The sequence below is a fragment of the Tachypleus tridentatus genome, chromosome 1 (genome assembly GCF_004210375.1).
Source record: "Tachypleus tridentatus isolate NWPU-2018 chromosome 1, ASM421037v1, whole genome shotgun sequence".
Taxonomy (NCBI): domain Eukaryota; kingdom Metazoa; phylum Arthropoda; class Merostomata; order Xiphosura; family Limulidae; genus Tachypleus; species Tachypleus tridentatus.
The window spans coordinates 141,752,915-141,776,053 of NC_134825.1; the positions used below are offsets into that span (position 1 = coordinate 141,752,915).

Here is a 23,139-nt window from a genome sequence, read left to right on the forward strand (position 1 = left end):
CTCGGTTGATAATTCATTAGAGTCTGCTGTTGATGTGTTGGTGAAACAGTGGATACCTTAATTCATCATGCCTGAATATATTTACATAGATCAAAAAGATAATTTCAGTGGCCAGATATACTTTGAGAAAACATACAAAGTGGCTGTATACTACACCTTTCCATTCTCTTTTGTTCAATTTAGGGCATTTTTGTGGGTAAAACAAAATATGTGGCCTAGCTAATTAATGAATAATATTTGCTGTAAGATTCTTATCAATGCTATAATTGTTACTACCAGTATGGCCACCAATTTTGATTTCATTCCTTTAAGTCACATATTCAATCCATTTTTGTCCACATCTTTTTCTAACATCCAAATTGTTTTTGATTAGATATCATATCATGACCTTTTGTTAACACACACACAAAAAAAACACAAGTAAGAAGGCGACACTTGATAGTAACCAATATTAATTTTAGGATTGCAACCCTACTACTCAGAACAGACCTGTACTTTAAAGATCCAACAAAATTCTTTAACATGTACAGTAGTAGTTTTTCTCTCTAAAACAGTGTTGGTAACTTCTTTTTATAGTAATGCCACAAAATCTAAATTAACAGTTTTTTGACACAACTAGCATTTGCCCAATACAGCTGTATAAAGCATCATTATTTGTGCCATATGCTTAAGTTAATATCACATGATTCTTTACTTAGAAGAATTTAATAAAATTTAACAAATTTGTACTTAACAGATGGCAATGAATAATAAGTGTCCACCCTTGTGATTCTTTTGAAAACTTGAGCTAGTAAATGCTAATTTAGTTTGCTTGTCCTAACCAGTACTTACATATCTGTTCATGCTTTCAATCCACAGGTTTGCTGCTCTGCATGAGCTGTCTTTACTCTAAATGACATAAAACTAAAAACAATCCATCTTTACTCTTAGGAGAAGTTGAAGTAAAATTTTCAGACCAATAGCTTGCATGATTTTTGTGTAGACATTTTAAAAGTTATGTTTTTCTATCAAATAAAGTTTCTGTAACTTAGGTGCAAAAAAATAAAGGGAAAAAAATTAACAAAAATTGGAGATTTTATATCTTATGTATTTCTCTATGAATTGCCTTGAAGTAAAGGTCCACTAGAGCACATGCACAAAAATATGTGAGAGTTCATATTGGATTACATCAGTCTGAGCTACTGGAAGTGGTAAATTACTAATTTATCACTTCTGTTAATAACACACAGTGTATCTGGTAGGTTGCTTTTGTTGCATGACACTCTATCACGTGTTCGTTTAAAGATTAATTTAATTTTTTTTTTAGTTTCATACCTAAACTTTTAATGACAGATGAATCTATGCAATTATTTAATGCCTGCATTTCAAATGTCAAAGTTGCATATTTGTATGATGGTAGAGCTTAAAAAAAAATTGAGACTTTTTACTTGACTAATGCCTGCATCTCTAATAGTTAAAACTGTCTAATTCTCAAATTTTCAAGAGACTGAAACCATTTACTCATTTAATATCCATATCTCTTATTTAATCAAAGCTGCTTAACGTTTAAAGGCCTAAATATTCAAAGTGTGTCAAGTCTTGTTTAATATCTAATGCTGCATTTCCAAATGGAAACATATTTACTAATCTGCTAAAATCAATTATAAGTTTCAAAAACTGGTTATTTATCTAATATCTACATTAAGAAAAGCCTTTAGATCTTTGATAAAATATGTTACAATGCACATTGACTAACTGTATTTCAATCAGTATGCATATTAAAACCTCTATGTGATAAAACACAGTTTACCAAATTGATAATACTCTCACCTTATATGCTATTGTTCCTTTCAGTAAAAGTTCTGCTGTTGGTAGTTGACGAGTTCCTAGCTTTTCTTTCAGCCGAATCATTTCCAAATTATTCAAGTTTCCTTCTGGTAAGCATGTCTCTAAATAGAACATAGTTAATCCCTTTGTTCCCTGTACAAATAAAGCATAAATAAAAAAGCTTTAGAGTTAAAAGAATTGCTGATATTAAACTTTCAAGAGATATTTCCTACAACTAATGATCATTTTCTCAAATTCTGCACTTAAATAAATTGTAATTCAATTCATTATCATTCACTTATAGGTACTGAATAAGGCTTAAGATAAACAAAATGTTAAAAACTAATAAGAGTCAAGTAAACATACAAATTTATATCAGACATTTGTTCTCATGACACACCAGTAAAACAGCTATGGAATTATATAATGTGAGACAAATCTATCTGATAGAAATACAATAAGATAGACTGCTATATAAAAAAAAAAAAAGTTAGGGACTTGAAATAATAAATAAACAACACACAATGTCAAAACTGATACACAATTAAAATATTTCTGAAATGTGGGTCAACATGTTCTGATGTTATGGCAGATGCTCCTATTATAAACCTATTTTAGTATCGATTTTTGTTTCAACTAAATATATCTTTAGAAATGCATGTAACTTATACTGTTAAATGTATATTGCAGAATTTCTGCCTGTTTACTAAATTTGTGGAAGATTCTTGAGTGTAAAAATCAACAATGTATAAACGTCTGTAAATGCCAGTATTGTTGCTTTAGTTGAAATTTTTAGAAACTTTCCTTTCAAGCTTATAAAATTAACTAACACAATGCACCAAGAGACAATATGCATTACTGATTTGCTATAGTTGGCATAATTTAAACCTTGGAGACTATAAATGTGATTAATCATTATTAATCAGGAACTTCAGATACTGATCTGGAATTTTTATAGATTTTAAACATTACAAATCATTTAACTTCAGTGGATTAACATTGGACATTAGTATTTTTAGGAAGACATTATACAACCTTAGCTGTGAAAAATTCGTGTGTGCTCAGTAAAGAGCAAGCCAGCTTCCCATTATATTGACTTTGGATTCCTCATGAACCATGGATAAAATATTCAGTTTCGAACCAGATAAAAGACTCAATATTGTGTGTGATTATGTACAGTTTTTGTATATAAATCATTATTTGTAACAACCTTTATTATTATTATATTATTATTTTTATATTAAAATATATTTATATTAAGGCAGAAAATTGTGTGTAACAATTTTGTTGACAAGTTTTATAAATTTGATGCATATTGACATTTTATTAACTTCTAAGCTTAAATTATCAATTAACTCAGTTTTAGGCATTTAAAATCATGATATGTAACAACATTTACCACATCATCTTCAGGAAAGAGCTTGCAAGACATAAGTGTAATTCACTCTTGAAAATGACATGATAAACATTGAAACATGTGGAGTCCACATTTTAGAAATGTTTTAAGTTGTATATCGATTTCAATGTTGTGTGTTGGTTATTTGTTATAATATTTATGTTACACACAAGTGCAAAGAAAATAATATCAATGCTAGGGCTTGTTTGAATAGAACATACTAATGTAGAATTGATCCACCATACATATTGCAAAAGGGCATAAAACTGCGAGTCTGATATGAGACTATTAATAAAAATCTTCTGATTTATGATACATTTAAATACTTTACTTTTCAAATTGTATTTCTTAAATTATATAACAGTGAGTCAGTGGAAAACACTAAAAGAAGCAGTTTCAAAGCCGATTAGACAAGAATTAAACATTGCAGTACTACAACATCTCATTAATATTTTTTTACAGTTTTGGAGAAAATATTTATTGGACATACAGATAATTAAGTTGTTAAGAACAAAACAATCCACATTAATATTTCAACAAATTTTGTGATTTATATGAAATAATGTTGTTTTTTAGTTGTTGTTGTTTTAATTAATGAAATGTAAAATGTGCATAAACCTCTATGACTTGTCCTTGGCTATCTGCAATACGAGCAAGTGTTAAAGCAATATTGGCATCAGTTGCCGAAGAAAACCACTTGTAACCAAAAAGTCTAAATGTTCCATCACTTTGAGAAAAAGCAACTGTTTCTGTACCTCCAGCTATAGGCGGAGAAATAAAGATAATGCAACATATATTAACAGGAACATTTTCAATAGTATCTGACAAACAAATACAAAAAAAGCAGGATCTTATGAAATCAGTTTTAAAAGAGTGAAATCATAAAATTAATTAACTAAAATGCACTCATATTAAGAACTAGTTGGACACAACTTTCAATTCAGTATGTTGCTGTTTTTTATTTATCATTATTAATAGCAAGTACATGTTAAAATGGTTTCCTATGGTTTAAAAGAAATGTCACCTAAATGGGAATAGAGGAAATTCATAAATAAATGTAAAGTAAATTTATGTTTTTTTATCGATTTTAAAAAATTCACCACAATAGCATCATACACAGTAGCTTTTAGCAAACAAACCTTGTCAGAAATTTTCAAAATGCTAGATATGCTATATTTTTATTTCCATATATAAGTGAATAGTTTTGTTTGTTCCTATATGTGGGATAAATTTATGTGTTTATCAAGACCATTACCAGGTCTGAAAGTGAGAGGTTCCTTTAGTCCAAAAAGGAATTCATTTCATGTGCAACTTTAGTGCTCAAGGACAAAATAAATCTTAAAATATGTAATAGTTCCTTTATTATCACTGCAAATAAACATTTCTAGTAAATTTCCTCACATAAGTATGAAAATACCATTTCTGCATGTATGCACTATGTTACAAAAGCAATTATACAATGAGAGGCCATCATCAAAGGAAAGAAAGAAATGTTAATAGTTGAGTGGAATTCTGGCAGAATTGGAGGTTTCATTTTCATTTACTAAGCACCACTGGCTATGGACTTGTGTTTAGTTTTTGACTTGGCAGGTCTGTCTGTGTAGTCTTTTCCTATTATTCCAAATTCTGTTGAACAGAGGATGACTGAATTTGATTTCAGCTCATGAGAAGAAGTTTGATTTTTTTGTGGAAAGGGAATGTAAAGAATTGCACAAAATTTTCTCTATTAAATACAAAAACTGAAAGTGGAGAAAGTAGCAAGACTACTGAGAAAAAAATGAAATAGCTTAAAAATGACTAAATACCTGTTAAATATACAAAAGAATAAATAAGTCATATTTAAGTTAAAAATAATATCATCCAAATAATACAACTTAAAAAAATCCTCTGTAATATTTGATCTGTCTTTTACTTACACATAGACAGTGTATCATGAAAGTATCATAAATAAAATTTACTAAAACTTTATCCACATGACAGACAAATATATATAAACTCAATAAAGCATGATAGATCTATGTGATATAGCCTCTTTAGCATTAGTTTATTAGATATCTTTGTAAAATTAATATGTTGACACTAAAATGAAATTCATGGGTAAATGTAGTTTTACTGTAGCCCAGAGTTAAAAGCTTCTAGTTCTTGCCACAAAAAACAAACTAATTTCTTCACTTATAAGTCATTCCACCACTGTTAACAATTTTATATGAACATAATTTTTTCTGTTTAATAATTTATCTATCTTTACATAATCATGGCTCAGGGTTAATTATCATCCATCATAAAAAACAAAGCAATGGAGAAAGTGCAATGGGTGGCCATGAAACCCTATTTTTAAAAGCAGTTTGAACCCAGTGTATGCAATAATGTGTGACTGAAGGGAAGAACAGCAACCCCTTTTCTGCTTTACCCATGATATTCCATTAGTTGCAACAGTCATAAATGGGCAGATTTATGATACAATATACTGTGAGGATAAACATACTTGTGGTCTTGCAGAACATTCCATCTCAACAGTAGGCATTATAGAATTGAAAAAAACATATAGTATTGAATTTGGTGGTTGATTCAGTTCCCATACCAAACCAAACCACTTGGAAACTAGCATCCAGAAGGTGGTAGGATGGGAGACCCTCAGCCAAATAGTATACCTAGACAGGCATCACTCACCACTGTAAGAGAAAAAATAAATGAAAACTCGCCCACTCAAAGTTGAAATGAGTTATGTAGAATGGCAACAAGAAGCAATTGGTATCCAGAGAAGGGGGGATGCAGTCAAACAGAAATAATGTGAAGATCTCCATCAACAGACAATGGAAGGGTGCAGTCATGAATAGTTCAAAATGATGGTTATAGTGGAAGGAAACAATAAAAATATAATGGAAAACTGAAGACAAGGAAATATAAAGCCAACTGAATGAGTTGACAAAGCAAATCAGTAAGGGTCACAGGGTAAATGTCATAAGTGGAAGAAGTGCACACAAATGAACATCAAAGAGCATAAAACAGGCAGAAGAAATGTTCTGGAGCATAACAGGAATACAAATGAGAAAGGGAAAGGAGGAATATCCACAGAAAAGAGACGTGTCCCTCATGATCTACCAAGGTTTACAGAATGAAAACAAGATGGAAATGGATACATCATACACTGAAAGCAAACATCTCCAATCTATAATTACAACCACCAAAAAGGAGCAAAGTAGGTGGGATAAAGAATGGGTTGTCAATGGTTCTTAAAGAAGCTAGGTAAAGGCATGTGAAACAACATTGAAATCCCACCCAAGAAAGAGCAGAGACAAAAATGGAACTGATGAGACAAGAAAGACAAAAAGAAGAGAGATATGACAGAAGAGGAAAGCATGACAGGAATGGTAATAAAGAGAAGTTAAAGGATTATGCCACTCCATAGCTCTCGATGGTCAACACAAACAGATTATTGTTAAACAACCAAGAGAAATATAGAATGGTGAGGAATAAAAGGCCTTGAAGGCAAGTAACCATGAAGGTCAGAACAGAGGTACTGTGGCCATGAGGAGGGTGGAAAACACAATTATAGAAGAGCCTCTTACCAGGAGCATAATCATTAAGGATATCACTCAAAGAGGTGAATCTTTTTCTGATAAGATAACTGGTCTGCATCAGTAAAGAGAGCACCAGGACATAATGTGCCAACAGGCAAATGAGTGGATCCAGAAGAGGAGATCCACTGTTTGTAAACAAATTGAAAAAGAATGGATAATGGATGCTCCCTAGTCAATACTGAAAGAGAAAACAGTCAAAATGGACTTACATGCCCTGTACTAATGGGAGGAAACAATCCAGAACCCAAAGAACTGCATGATTTTTCAAAAGAGTAATGTGGAACCATAACTATACCAAAGATCAAAGGCCAGTGATGTTGTGCGAGTCCATATATACCCTAACCCAGGAGATGCGACTGGTAAAAACCACAACACAGGACAGGAAGGTGGAAGAGGAATACCATCCATAGTGCTGCTGCTGCAGAATCACCAGGAAAAAATGACCTGTAAGGAAGAAGAGAGGATGAAAATTGAATACAAAGAATCTTGAACAAAAATTTCATTTATCCAACAATACTGGCAGAAGGTCATGCAAAGGGGCAAAACCCAAGGAAAATTGGGTTTTCTTGGAAACCCAAATCCTCAAAAGCCATAGAATGACATTAGCAGTGATTGGAGAATAGAATTTAGCATTGAAAACCATTAGCTTCATCAAATGCAACTGAAAAGAAGAAGGCTGGGCTCAATTGATGTATGAGTTGAAGAAAATCAGGAAAAGGATGAAGTACTGGGTTGGGAGAAGAAAGCCAACCTTCACATGTAACTTTCCTAAAAGAAAAACATGGGTATGAGATGTCTGAAAGCAGTCAGTGATCCATGCAAAGAACAAAACTGCAAACGACATGAACATATAAAATGAGCAAAGGTCACACCCAACCAAAACATAGAAATTTGAAGCCAGACACAACAATGAAGTACAGAAGAAGAAGATCTGATCCCCAACCAAGGACAAGAAGAAAGGTGATTCTGGAATGCAGGGTAAAATGTGCATGTGAATAGAAGCAAGAATTACAAATCACTAGGAAAAGAACTCCAGGTAAGGGGAACTGACTGGAATAAGACTGATTCTGATAGATGCTGATGAGAAAAAGGAAATCCCAAGGAGGAGGTAGGGAAAAGAAATGTGTGGAGTGGAGGATGAAAAAGGAGAGCCTCATAAAGGAAGAGTATGGATGAAAGGTACTGTAGGAGAGACACAAGAGTAAGATAAAGGCAGGAAACTGGGCTTGGGATAAATATATAGGATTATCAGGATTTGTACCCAACACATGCAAAATTGACTCAAAAGTTGAGAAGGGGATAATCACCTGATACTAAGCCAATGCATAATGATCAGAAGCCCATGGTGAATGAAGCATGCTTGACCCAGCCCTCAATTAAGAAATGAAATACTTAGTATGTACCCTGATATTGGGTAAAAAAGGATAGACAAGGTAATCGGACATTGGAGCAGTGTAAAACAAGGAAGTAATAGAATCATACAAAACTGGAAATACAGAAAAAAACACAACAAACCTGAGAAATCATTTCCAGAAAGGCTGATTCTTCAGAAAAGGTAAGGGTGTAAAAAACGTATGTAGGAGGCAGGAAAAGGCTGTCAAAATCCTCCTCATCATGAATAGCTTCTATAGGAATAGGAGAAGCACAGACATTGTCAGGAGAAATGAGCTAACTCATGTACAGATCAATTTCCTCAGCTAACACCCCATTCCTGAAGTCTGTGTTAAAATTCTCATAATAGTAGAAATAAAAGCTGAAGACATGACCTGAAAGTGCAATCCCATAACTGACTGTGGAGAAGTCAAAATGAAGAAGTAGTAACAAATGACAAAACAAATGTGAGTTGACTTAGCAATAAACTATAGTGAACAAACTGTAGAAAAAAGTTGAAACCTTAAAATAAGTTAAATTATGACTTGAAATCAGCATAAATTCAAAATGCCTGCACTAGAAAACTGCGTAACGAGAAATGATGGTTAGATGGAATCAAATAGAGCGAGTAGTGTGCATCAGTAGGCTGTGTAAAACCCAAATTGGTGGGGGTTGTCATATGATACTTTACATGTGAAAACACAATGAATCACGTTAACTGTGGAGTAGGTGAGAGTTTCAAGGCTTATAGCATTGAAAAATAAATGTTGCATATACAGGGCAGCACTGAAGCAAAAATGCTATTAAGTGAGAGAGGTATAGTATCATACAGGAAACAGATTCATGCCAGTCCTACAAAAACAACTATAATACAATTTTTTCTGTTTGGTAAGAAAACTTGTAATGATACTAGATTAGCTCCTCAGAGAGGTTAAAATGATTCACATAGTAAAAATCAAAGTGTTTTATAAAATTTTTAATTACCTTTTAAGTTTTCCTCTATTATGGAAGTAATATTAAAACAACCTTTAATTACATACTATTAAGAGTTAGATTTTTTTTACTTCCATAATAGAGGAAAACTTAAAAGGTAATTAAAAATTTTATAAATATAAAATGTCATAAGCTTTTTACCAAAGAGAGGTTAAGAAGAATAAAAATTTAAATTGATTCATATGTTTACATTTTACAGTTCATGCTTAAAGAAACTATAACAACATATGTGTGTGGTGGGAAATTAATAATTGAAATGAACTAAAATTTAGTATAAGGCAGATAGTGATTAAAATGCATGCAATGACAATTAGACTTTTGTTTTCCCTTTTCAATGTTTCCTATTTAGTTTAGAACTACTACTAATTAAACAGGAGTCCTGCTCACATAAAGAAGTTAACTACTTAATGGTGTTAGATGTTTTTAGACTGTTTATTAGTCCAATTCACAGTTTCTGGTGAACAATTTACTATTGGTAAGAACTTATTTTGAGCAATCTAAGAATGATTAATATTAACTTAACAGAAATGTTTTCCTTCTTAACCATTATTATCCCAGTGAATACTGTTTATGCCTGTAGCTTATAATAAGTAAGATATATATTAAGCTAAATCTACAATATTATTTAGTTTACACTGAACTACACAGGTTACACTGTGTAGTTTTTGCAGCAGTTAAAATTAACAACAAATATCACACTATAGGTAGTTATGTAACTAATAGTGAATATATAGGCCAACTCATTGGGAGCTATGTACATGCTACTCATAGCTAATTAAAGTAATATCAGCTATCATGTCATGTGTGAGCTCAGTTGGTATGCACTTAAAGCTGTATAGCTTTGTTTGAGTTATGACAAAGCTACTAAGGCATTTTAAGATGACAGTCAATCCTATTTGTTGGTAACAAATAGCCTAAGAATTGGCAGTGAGTGTTGCTGATTAATTGCTTTCTTTCTGGTTATGAGTGTAAAATTAGGAGTAGTTGTAGGAAGCTTTGACATAACTCAAAAACAAAGAAACAAATATGATGTTTACATGGCTAAAAGGGTAAGCATGGCTTGTGACAATCTATCTTTGAGTCACGAGGTACTCACTTTAATCAACAGATTATTCAGGCCTAAAACTGTAAATATTTGAATTAATGATTAGAAAAAGAATAATAATGGCAATATTTTAAATACTTGGAAAGTTTTATTGATCAAAAATGGTAATAACTCAAAACAACAATTCTTATTAGTTGATTATTTTTTGAGTTAATTATGACACTGTTCAATTAAACTAGACACATTTGAATTAATTTAAAATAATAGTGAGTATGGTTGGTGGCAAGTGAATTCAACCCACTACTCTCAAATCACCATATTCATCCTAACATTTGTACCTGTATAATTTTGAATAAATGTGAAATAATCTAAAAATTAATAATGATGAAGCATAATAGCAATATTTTGATTACTTGTATAGGTTGAATAATCAAAAATAGCAATAATTAGAATTACTAGTTTTAACTGGTTGGTCATCTGTGACACTAATCAATGAAACTAGGCAAAAATAAACAAATCATAAATAATATAAAATAAGAAATAAAAATAATATTTTGATTACTTAGAAAGTCAAAATAATTAATAACAGTATTACTTAAAAAATCTACTTTCAATTAGTTGATTATTTTCATGACATTAATTAATTTTCAGGTAAATGATTATATCAATTACATAAGATAATTAGTTATCTTTAGTAGCAACTATAAAAGTGGTAAGATTAGCAATAATATATGAATTGTTCGGGTATCATGTATTTAAAACTCACAATGTAATTTACCACACTGATTTAAAAATGTTTCACTCTTATTGCATATATGGATTAGCATCTAAGACTGTAAGTGCAGGTAAATCTTCTTCCTGAGTTTTCAAACACCAAAAATCAGGAAGTTTATTTTCTAATTTTATGCTTATTGCATAGTTTATTTGATGTATTCTCAACATTACCTTATATTCTATGCTCTTATTATTTTTGGCTTTTTCAATAATTAGGTTTTCATTCACATCATGAACAATTTTTCAGTAATCACGGAGTAAATAACGATTTTGAACAATTAGCTTGATAAAGAGAAACTAACCAACATCAGATCCACCCTGTCTTTCAGTCATCCACTGACCAGATGTCCAGAAGAGTTTGGGATCTCGAGACACTAATCGAGAATAGGCCTCAGCAAACACAGGATGAGTGAGACCTAAAGTCTATTAATAATAATTTGTACTTGATAGTAATATTCACAACTACAAAATAACAGTTTAATAGAGTAGAATGAGAACAATCTGACAAATTCATTTGTGTATCCTGAGAGCTATTTGATTACTTAATATCAAAAACTGTACTTCTGTTATACAAAATGCCATGAAACAGTTAAGTAAGAATAAATTTATTGATCAACATTGCCAACAAAATTCACAAATAATGGGTATTCTGAAAAACCAACAGTACAAAACAGCTAATTAAAATTTCTAATACATTCAGGGGTGGACTTGACTAAAAGTTTCCAAGGAAAAAAACTAGAAGGGGCACATAGTTTTGTTCTAAAAATAACAAAACTGCATACTTTTCTAAGGAGTACCACTGGGATTTTTCCTGGTGTCTTGTTATGCCAGTCTGCACCTGCAAACATTGCAAGTTTTCTATGTAAGAATTGAAAATAACTAGAATGATCAGCTTCCGTGTCATTAAGTACTGGTACTTATGTAGGTACACAATCTTTGACTCAACAAGAACAAGTATCCACAGTGTGACAGCCACTGTGTCAACAGGTACAGTTTTTAACTTGGTTTTATACTGTGATTATATGAGGTTACTCTAATTCTGAAATCTTTATTAGTATTTTTAAAAACTTCAGGACATACATATTGATGTTGTCATTTTGATGTAGAGGTACATAATGGGATATTTGCACTATGTCCACCAAGAGAAATTAAACTTGGATTTTAGCACTGTAAGTCCAAAACCTTAACTGCTTAAACAAGGGAACTATTCTATTCAAAGAGAATGGAAGGTATAGATGTGAAATGCAAATTATTTTTAATTCATCTTACTATAATGGATGTTGTATGATTGTCAGTATCTATGTATATATGTTACCAAAACTCCTGTGCCAAGTTTTGAATGGCACCAGGTACACAAGTAAAAATCCATAAAAAAAAAATCACACTTTAAGTATTCAAAATTATCTGTGATATGTGTAACAACTGTTTTATTTTTAAATAAAACAATGTTAAATAAAAGTACTCTCCTCACAACAAGAACACAACTTTTATCAGGACAGTATATGAGGGTGTAATTATATCTTTATTGATGTAATTTTTAAATTTAGTACTGAAAAGCTAGAGTTCCTAAATATATTATTTTTTCAATAAATTGTATCACTTTTAATACACAAAAACATTATTGTTCATATAAGTAAAATTATAAAGATTTTGAGTTCTGTACATTGAATATTTTTTATGCAATGAGTAGTGTTTGACAAAGAAACACAATCCAAACACTTTTCACATGCAGTACTTTCCAGAAAAAAGTCCTTTGGTAGAAAACGTTCACTTTATAAATTTTTTTTAAATGAGGTATGAATACTACAATTAGCAATTACTAGAGCAAACAGCTGCCCATAAGGTGGCTTTTCTGTTAGTATTATTAATTAACAACACCATAAAAAAATTATGACCTAATAAGACTTATATGAATGGAAAATAACCTCTATAGTTTTGGCAGCTCCATCTGTCATAGCTAAAGGGCATGTGTACATTCCTGAGGAGGGAGCATACAAGTAAAGTTTGGCCATCTGATACAGGCGACTGAAATGAAAAATTAAAAAAAAATTTCAGTGAATAGCAGAAAATTTAGTACATAATATCTTGTTATGATGCAACTTAAGTTTTTTTAACATACCAGTATGGACAAATGAGAAGTAAACTCATGGATGTGAATACATCCATAATGTCATAAGTAAGAAAATGTGTAAAAAACTGGCTGAATTAAAATTTGTAATTTGTATACATTTAGGCACTGCCTTCAAAATAATTAATTAAATTCACAATAAAATCCAATGCAATGTTAATGAACAGGTTATAATAAACCTCTTTCCTTGGAATTGTGATTTTACATTTGAATAATAATTACAACACTCAGGTTATTTTAAATAAGTTACATAAAGCCAAAATCTTATGTGGTGGTTGTGCAATTGTAACTTTTTAGGGATAGAATATAAGTAAAATAACCAGAAACATAAATGATTTAAGAAGGTTTACAACCAGTTTCCAAAGGCTGTTAACCATTTGAATTTGAGCACAACAGTGATCCCACTGCATTTATGAGTAAGGAAAGTGCAAATTTGGCTAAAGACACTTGAGAACCATATAATGAAAACAAGATGTGATCATCCATGCTTCATATAAGCTGATTACTTCATTGTTGAGAATTTAATGGTGCAAAACAAATAACCAGTACTAACTGGTATCAAAAATTCATAAAACAAAAACAAATGCAAAGTATAGTAAAAATGAAATAAAATTAAACAGATCTATGGCCTGTAAAAAGCTAAAATATGATTAATCTTAATGGTGTCATCACTGCAAATGACACTGCTCAACAGTAAAGACAAACTTCGATAGAAAATACATCTAAAATGATGATGCTACTAGCAAATGTTGTAATGGCACAAAAATGATATAAGGGTTATTATCACATGAATGTTACAAAGAGCACACATTAGTGGGTTAATTTTTTTTATGGATAAAGAAACTCTGGCCATTGTGAAGCCTTGTTGAGCCAATTTTCTCTCTCCAATTCTTATAGAAACTAAATGGCTAAATAACATAAACAGCTTTATTTGGAAATGTTTGTCGTGAATATTGTTCATCCTAAGTTGGCTGCCAATTGGTGTGAAGCTCTGCCTTGATCACAAGTCTGAGGTCCAAATGAGGGGCAGAGAGGGTGGTGATAATGCCACAGTAGAGGATCTACTTATCATGTTAACAAGTTTATTTCCATCAGCAGAAATATGGCTGGGAACACAAAAACTGAGCAGTGATGAATAATAAACAAAAATGCACCTGACTTTTTTTTACTATCTGAGAGAATTGGGTTAGTACTGACAGTAAGTGATACCAAAGCCTTCAAAGATCTAAGCAACTGCACCTTAATACAAAAGCAAAATCTATCTGCAAAAAAATACAATCCAAAGAGACATGACAAAACAATGCCAAGGAGATTGTTGTGGTAAGGACTGGAGCTTTGCAAAATATTGAAAGAAATCTGTAAATATCTAAAGTAAGGTGGATGATCATTGGATTCAATTTACAAACATTGGACCCAGAAAGAGTGAAAAAGGAATCACAAACCAGAGATCCACAGTCAAGCATTTATTGATAGAAGCTCTAGATTAGAGTGCAATCCTTGTTGGGGACAAAAATACACACTAGTGATATTAGATGATTTGAAGATGAAACTGTTAATTGTGAGCTACCCTGACAAGCATGAAAAGGTAGTGCTACTCAATAAATTTCACATTTGATGGCTGACAAGAAATTCAAAAATTATCAACACAGAGGCTCTTCACAGCTGTAGAAGGAAATTACTCAGTGATAGCACTCATCTTAATACTGCAAAGTAAAATATTCAAGATACAATCCTGCGGGAGTCCAAGTACCTGTGCAAACAATGAGATCAACAATGATTCCAAAAGGACTGGAATTACCTGTCAGCTTAAAAACATTACAGACAAAAATGGGTAAATGGCTACATAACCCATAAGTTTGGAGATCCTGTAAGATGTCACACCTTCATGTAGTGTCATAAGCCTTCTTAAGATGCTCCCTCTTGAGGAAGGCTTCTCTGGTCAACAATTCAGATGAAATCAAGTGGTCCCCCACCAGTGATGTCTGCAGAAACCATGCTTGGTTGGTAAGAGAAAACTGTTTAATTCCAGAATACAAACAAGGCAAGCTTTAACCTTCCAAAACTTTACAGAGAAACAAAGTCGAAACAATAGGTTGATAATTAGAAGGAATCTTGTGATCCTTCCAGGCTTAGAAGAAACAGAAGATAATAGCTCTATGCCATGCATCTAGAAAATCTTTTTCCTGTCAAATTCAAATTAAAATAACCAAAAGAAAGGAAAGAAAAACATGATGCAGCATCTCATAATTCATGTCATCAGGCAAAACTGATCTCTTGCCAGACTGTGTATATTGTACATGATATAAGTTTTTAAGTTTTATAAATCATATCAATAGTCATTAACAGAGAGGAGGTCAACCCTTTCACTACTGCCTTGGTGAATTACACCAATCATGTGACCTTAAAGTGACCATTATAGTTTCTGTACTATAACTTTTAACGTGTCTTGTATTTCTTCACAACATTTTTCAAGCTTTTAGAAAACATTACAATTATTTTATAGATGAAAAATAAGAATTACTAATTCAGTATTTTTTCTAAATACTATAAATTTATCCAAAAATATGGAGTCATAGTGTTGACTACTATGAGAGCAAAGCAATTTTCATAAATTTAAAAATATTTTCTTTATTAGAAAATTTTCAAAATGTATTTGCATAATTTTTAAAACATCTTAAATGCATATCAAATGTGTTTTCGTAAAAAACTTTACATTTTATCTGTTATTTTTTCTACCTAACTGAACATGGGGTTGGTCAATTTAACCAACTGCATAGCTACCATAAACCTTTAAAGATTGATATATGCAAAATAAAATAAGTAGTTCTGTTATATCCTCATTAGTATTTACCATTTAGTTCTAAAGTACTTCCAATGAGAGTTTCTGCTTTTAAGTTTTTCATATGTATGTCCTATGTTTATTTCACTGTTAGTAGCTGAAGTGGACACCTGCCACTCAAAGCAATGAATCATTAATCTGTCCTTACATTGTTTTCTTAACACTAGCAATATAAGCTCATGAGGCACAATTATCAGAACTTTCCTTCAAAGTAATCCTAATCCGAGCTCTGAGAATGCAAAGATAGGATTTATCAGCATGTTTATAATACATTTTTTGCAACAAGAATTGTCTAAAGTGATATGAGTGTGAGACAATGTTTAAATGTTTATGATATGGCTCTACAGAAAATTTACACTGATCGAATAAACTGAATAGGTATTCAGATGTTAATTATCTTCATATGATAGTTGGAATTTAGCAGTACAGGTGTGCAAAATTAATAAGTGCTCATGAACTGTATGGATATATATATATACACACACACACACACACATATATTATTATTATTTAATCATAAATGCTTAATTTCTGGTTATTTTTTAAAATCCTAAAACAGTAGAAAAAAAATAACATTTATTGTTGAATAATGATTTCTAGTACTTATGATGTTACAAAAGTGATTTGTACTCACTTGTTGTGCTTGTTAAGCCTCACCGTAAGCTTTGTTTATTCTTTCAAGTGTATGGGAAAGACAAGTTAATTTTTGTACATTTCAAAGGTGCATAAAACCACCATAAGTTATCTAGCTTTCTAACTAAGTTATGGATGGATTAAAAATATCTCATTTATTTACACAGCAATGGCATACTCAACAGAATTCAACATTTCCAGTCAAGTTACTGTCAGTCATTTAGTCTAGAGAAAGGTCACAAAACTTGAAAGAGTAATGTAAATGAATGTGTGAATTTTCTCCTTTGAATCAAACTTTTGTTTGCAAGAAGACCAAAGAGACACCAAACTGGAAATGCTAAAAATGGCAAAGTTTAAAGCAGTGTAAAAACACACTGTTTTTTGATCATGTAACTCCAATTATGCAATCATCAGTGCAGCACAAGGTGTGAAGCATCATGTAAGATTAACATGTCATTAATACGGAATTCACCTGGTTTTAACACCTACAAGATGTGGCTACTAACAGTCGATGTAGGCTAGAGGCCTCACTTTGGTTGACAGGTTTCATTTAGGCAGTGACAGATGAGAGCCAGCATGTGTGGACACAATACTGTGGTGAAAGAAACTGCTTGGGACTGAGAAATAGGTGACCACAAGCCAAGCAGACCAGTAAGTGGGTCTGGACTGTACATTTGTTCAAATAACATAAGTCACAAAGTAGATGAAATCAACTGATATTGATCACACAGTGCCTTCCCAACCAATATAAAAATATGCACATGTGTGTGTGAGTTTCAGATATAAGTTGTTTTTGTCTGACATGCTCAATTGAAGTGTTGATGCCAATTTGAATGCATTTGCAATTGTCTTCTACTGTGCTTTGATTTTATTGTGACCAAGTGTATATTGTTTTTATTGTGTCTTGAAAAAAACACCACAATGTAAAAATGAAATTAATTACAAGTTTCTTTTCACCTTCTGTGAATAAGAAAGCTAGAATAAGTGAGAACAGAAATTAATGGCATCACTGACAGTTTCTGTTCCTTGTCCATCCAGTGTTCAAGAGCTATCTAACAACAACATGATTTTTGAAGGGAGTACAACTGGCTGAATATTAGAAATAAGAAACTTAGCAGTACACTTGCCATAAAAATGCAACTTTTGAGGTGGAAACAAAGGCAGGAATGAAAGTTTCTAAAGAATGGGCCAACAATGAAACAACTTTGGTGAAAGTCAACAGCAACAGCTTCTGTTTTTGCAGAAATTTTTTTTATATATCACAAGGAAAGTATGAGACACAGAGCTGAAAATATTTTGTCTGAAGCTGAGAAAGGGGCCATTGAAAATGTACGTTTAAAAGTATTATATCATGAAAAAATGATTATCACAAAAAGGTTTTTTAAAACAGTCTATAAGGTAGCAAAAGAAAACCAATTTGAATCTGTAATAGATTTACAAGAACTAAATGAAACTTACATAGGCCATATCTACTTAGCTTGGTGTACAAACTCTGGACTGAAGAAATGCAAAAAGCCTCTGGGCAGAGCCAAAGCCCCAAATGATGAAGGGGTCCAATATCTTCAAGGCTGAAATCCTGGAAGAAGCAAAGACCAGAGAGCCATTCTCCAGTTTTGATTGAATGAGGGCATAATATATCTTTAGCACAGAATATTGGTTTGCTCCCCAAGAGGTGGAAGAGAGGAGATGGAGAATGTTCAGTGCCCTTGTACACTTGACTTGTAGATGCTTGATATGTGGAATAAAAGTCAGCTTATAGTCAAAGATAAGCTCTAAGAACTTTGCATCAGGAACCACAGGAAGAACACCACTGAGATGGAGCTTGAGATCCAGGCAAATACCAAGTTGGTGGCAAAAGTGTATGCAAATGGTTTAAAGAGAGAAAAGTTAAGGCCATTTGCTGTGATCCACTTTGGTAAAGGACTGAGGGCAGTCTGAAGCTTCTGCTCAATAAACCTCGTGCTAGACAACTGACACGAGATGTGAAAATCATTGAAATAGAGTCCATTTGCAATGGTAGGAGGAAGTTGTGCAGTGATGGAGTTAATCTTTACGCTCAAGACAAAACCCTGAGGGCCTCCAAGTTTCTGTAGGAAGTAACAGGAAAGTGTTGAATTGCCTTATAGTACCAAAACAAAATTTGAATCACTATACTGACATATTAATAAATTTATACAGCATCTTTCTGATATAATTCATCAATCGTATAGCATATACACATTAGGTTACATGTAGTTCTGTTAATATATTAAGGAAAAATGTTCTTAAATTCAAACACAAGTATAACAGTTATTAAACCACACTTACCTAAATTCTCCAAATTTTCTCTCATAACCTATTGCAACTAGGCCTTCTCTAGCACTTAGATTGTGCATTTTCTTCCATGCATCACATGTCCATAATTTCTCTTCTCGTTTTCCCCATGCATTATAGATAATTAGTTGTGGAGGAAGAACTTCACATTGTCTACTTAGCTGGTCAATATTTACAACTATAGCTTCTCCAAATTCTAATAAGTCCTTGTTAACTTCCTCAAACACCTGTAAGTTGTTACAGAAAAAAACAGAATAAACACATTCATAAAAATAATAATCTTCATTGAATGTGCATTTTAATCCAGCAAACATATTTCTGATAGTACTTACCTACTGACAAATGTATAAGTATTCTCATTCAGTGCTGCTTTCTGTATGCAAACGTTTTTTTTGATGACACATTATCTGAACTTCTATTTAACCCATGATTAATATGGATCATTGTGTCTTGCATGTAAATCATCTTTTGACAAGCCACTTCCACCAACAGGAGTGTGACCCACCCTTCTTATGCATTTGACTCCTTCAATTTGATTATACCAAACTGTCACTTTCAGATTATACAGAAAAATAAGCATCAGATTTTAATAAGAAGTGCAAAAGGAGGTAAGTATCTATCAGAAATATATTTTTAGTATTGGAAAATAATAACTTCTGATACAGTACCTTACCTTTCTCACATGTATAGCTAAAATTCTACATTGAACAGGCAGATGGACTTGTTGTGAGTGAAAGAAAGTATCTTTGGAAAGCATCCAATGAACATTCAGGTTGTGTGATAAAGGAACAAAAGTGGAAGACTGCACAATTTCTGTGGTAGGTATACATTGTGATCTGTGTAGAAATAGGTGTCATATACTTAGGCAGAAAGTAGGAAAACAACCAAAAGGGAGAAAAGAACTGGGTTGGTACAAATCCAAACAATAATATTCTGGAATTTCATTCCAAGTGTAGAAATTAAGTTGCACTGGGAGTAGAAAAATACAACTCCAACCCATCGTAGGAGGAGGGTCCACAACATTGTCATGTCATGCTGAGTAAAACAAAATTATATACTTTTCAAACTAAGGTACTGTTATGTATTATAATTTATCTTGGACGTGTATACATTTTAATGTGCTAGGTATTATAATTTCAAATAGCTTGAAATTTTAATTTCAATTTAGAAGTTAATCAAATGTTGACATATATCAAATTTATATTTGCCAACAAGATTGATTCAAACAGACTTCTTTCTTAACATAAATATACAAACAATAATACAGTTTATAATGATGGTCAATATAAATAATTATTTATGTACAAAATTTTTACAAACTTACAAACAATACCAAGTCTCCCATATGGTTTGAAACTGAATATTTTATCCACAGTTCACACTGAGCAAATTACTTTCAAGTTGATACCAGTACAATTCATTAAACTGGTAGCTAGTTAGCTATACCAAGCACATATAAATTTTTCACCAATGAAAATATCTAATGTCCCAATAGAAATACTAATGTCTGAAGTTAAATGGTTTATAATGTTCGAAATCTATAAACATCCCTGATCAAATATCCATGGATTCCCAACTGATAAGTGTTTATCACAGTTATAGCTACTGAGGTCTGTAGTATACTAACTGTAGGAAACCAACAATATATTAAATTATCTCTCCTGCATTAGTTGCTTTTTACAAGCTTTAAGGTGAGGGTCAAAAGGTCATTGAGCAATAACATGTAAGACAAAACAGTGCTTTCATAAAACATATGTTGTTGATTTGTACACCCGAGGATCTACAAATGTAGATAATGGGTGGGAATTTTGCGATAGACATCTAACAATATAAGTTACTTGCATTTTTAAATATATATTTAACTAAAAGAAACATCAATATTAAAAAAAAGTACATTAGTAAATCTGTTACACCTCCCTTGTAGATATCCAAATATTGTTGTTAGATAATTTTAAACTAAAGTTTTATATATATACATACTTTGACTGTTTGTTTGGTTTATTTGGAATTAAGAAAAAAGCTACACAGTGGACTATCTGTGTTTTATATTTAATGTATTGTTATCAATGTATGCTATATGTATACATATAGCATACATTGATAACAATACATTAAATATAAAACACTGTCAAGAAATTGAACAACTTCAAAGGTCATGACTGTATATAACATAATCAAAGCATATAACCTTATGATTATGAAATTACACAGCATGTGAAATTGATTAAATACAAATGTTATTTTTTTTTGTCAACACAATCAATAATTGTATGACTGAGGGGGTTCTTCGAAAGTTCTGATAGGTTTCAAAATAGTAACAGGATTTTTTGTTTGGAATTTCCTATCAATTAACATGTATGACAAGTTTTACACAACTGAGAAACATCTTGCCTGAATATTGGATAAAATAAATGTCTCACAATTTTTGTCACATATTTTGTTAACACCAAAATTATTTCTCCTGGAGTGTTCATGGGCAACTTTTAATATTTCAGAATGATATGCTTTGGAACAACTCTTCAGTAACTATAGCAAAATCCTCTGAAGCAGACACATCTAGTTGCCTCCATTTCCTCATGAGCACACTCTATTTGAAAAAGTAAGGATTTGAAACTTTCTTCAGGCCATCCTTTAGGAGTGCATATTTAAATAGTGAATAGATCTGTGGATCCTTTTCTTGCTCAATGATATGTTTATCTTAGCAAATAAAATTTCACTGAACCAAATCCCCCAGGTCTATCATTGCCACTCACTGAAGATTTACCAGTAGGACAATTATTCACAAGGTCCATGTTGGATCCAAAAAATGCCTGAGACAAATCTATATTGTTGCCCTCTGAAAGTGTCTATCATTTGTTTTTGACTTAGTTTCTTAGCCTGAGTGATAGTCACAGCACATGAAGAAAACACATCTGGATTTTCCTCAACAACATCATTCTCAGATGAAACGGTAATCAGCTCACTAACTACTTTGGGCTCAACAAGAACTTTTCTCCCAGCCAAAGCATTTCCTAATAATAATGACACACTATGAATTGGCAGAACAGGTCTTATTCCAACCACAACTGGTTTTGAAACCAGGTATGATGTTAAATAAATGTTATAAAGAGGTACATTATAATACACCCATCAATACCCTGAGCAATAACAGAACCAACAGTGGCAGAACTCAAATCTAAAGGCAGTATACCTTTTAACAACAATGATTTAATTGCTCTAGTATCACCTAAAATACACATGGTTATTGGACTAACAATGTAAGTTGTCAAAGACACAGAACCAACAGATACAAAAGGTTTAAATTCCCCTCTAACTAGATCAGCCCTTTTATAAATGGTCAAATCAACAACATTTGGTGATCTGGTGAAACTGTCCATTTGTTGGCAAAAACACACTAAATGTTGCCTCCTTTTCTTGTTTATTTTTCAAAGACCAACAATCAGACAAAAAATGGCAGACAGGCCTTAACTGTTTTGATGAAGTTTCATCCTGACTGCCAGAAGATTTAGAACTATAGGATCTAGATTTTTTAGAATAATCCTCAACTTTAGGGGATTGAACAGGTACAGTTTTTTGCTGAGTTGGCAGAAAGTTCTTTTTATGAAAAATGGTTTATATGTGGAAAGGTTTAATAATCAGAAAGAGCAAATGCTTCCTGTAATGTTTCAACTATCTTTTCATCCAAGTAAGTTTTGAGGTCATCATTTGCACAACATTTTAATTCACCAATTGGACATAATTGTCTTAGTTTGTCAAAACTGTTGCCATAAAGCATAGAATTACACCATCAATCAAAACAAACCTTTTTTTCATGTGCAAATTCCACATAAGTTTGATTAGCTTGCCTGAGATAACTAACCTCAAAACTTTTGGTGATAAGTCTCTAGTACTAATTTGTAAGCTTTGAGGGCAGTTTATTATAATTCGAGCAATCTTCTAGAAAAAAGAATGGCATAAGCTACTTGTGTTCTTTGTAACAATAATGATCTGCTTTTGGAGGCCATTCCATGGTTTGGGCAATCTCTCAAAATATTGTAAAAATTTATCAACTTCATTTTAAGTAAATGTTGATACTTTTACTAAATCAGTTGTGCTCAAAGTTGTCATTCTTTCTTGGTCAATTAGATTTTAGTCTAATTTTCATTTCTTTCAGCGTAATTTATTTTTTTTGGTTTTGATACGAACTTGCTCTTTTTCTTTTTTGGTTTTTATATGGGCTTGTTCAGCCTCGAGACTTTTTACTTTCTCTTTCAGTTTTGA

General features: G+C 32.0%; 1 protein-coding gene across 1 annotated transcript in view; it reads right to left on the bottom strand.

The window, feature by feature from the left end:
* The window catches only part of LOC143225782 (acyl-CoA dehydrogenase family member 11-like), a 92,459-nt gene that overhangs the window by 59,915 nt on the left and 9,405 nt on the right, over nt 1-23,139 (bottom strand). Inside the window, 5 exon segments of the mRNA XM_076455777.1 lie at nt 1,810-1,959; nt 3,821-3,963; nt 11,269-11,389; nt 12,892-12,991; nt 18,874-19,106. Coding sequence (XP_076311892.1) covers nt 1,810-1,959; nt 3,821-3,963; nt 11,269-11,389; nt 12,892-12,991; nt 18,874-19,106 — 747 coding nt within the window.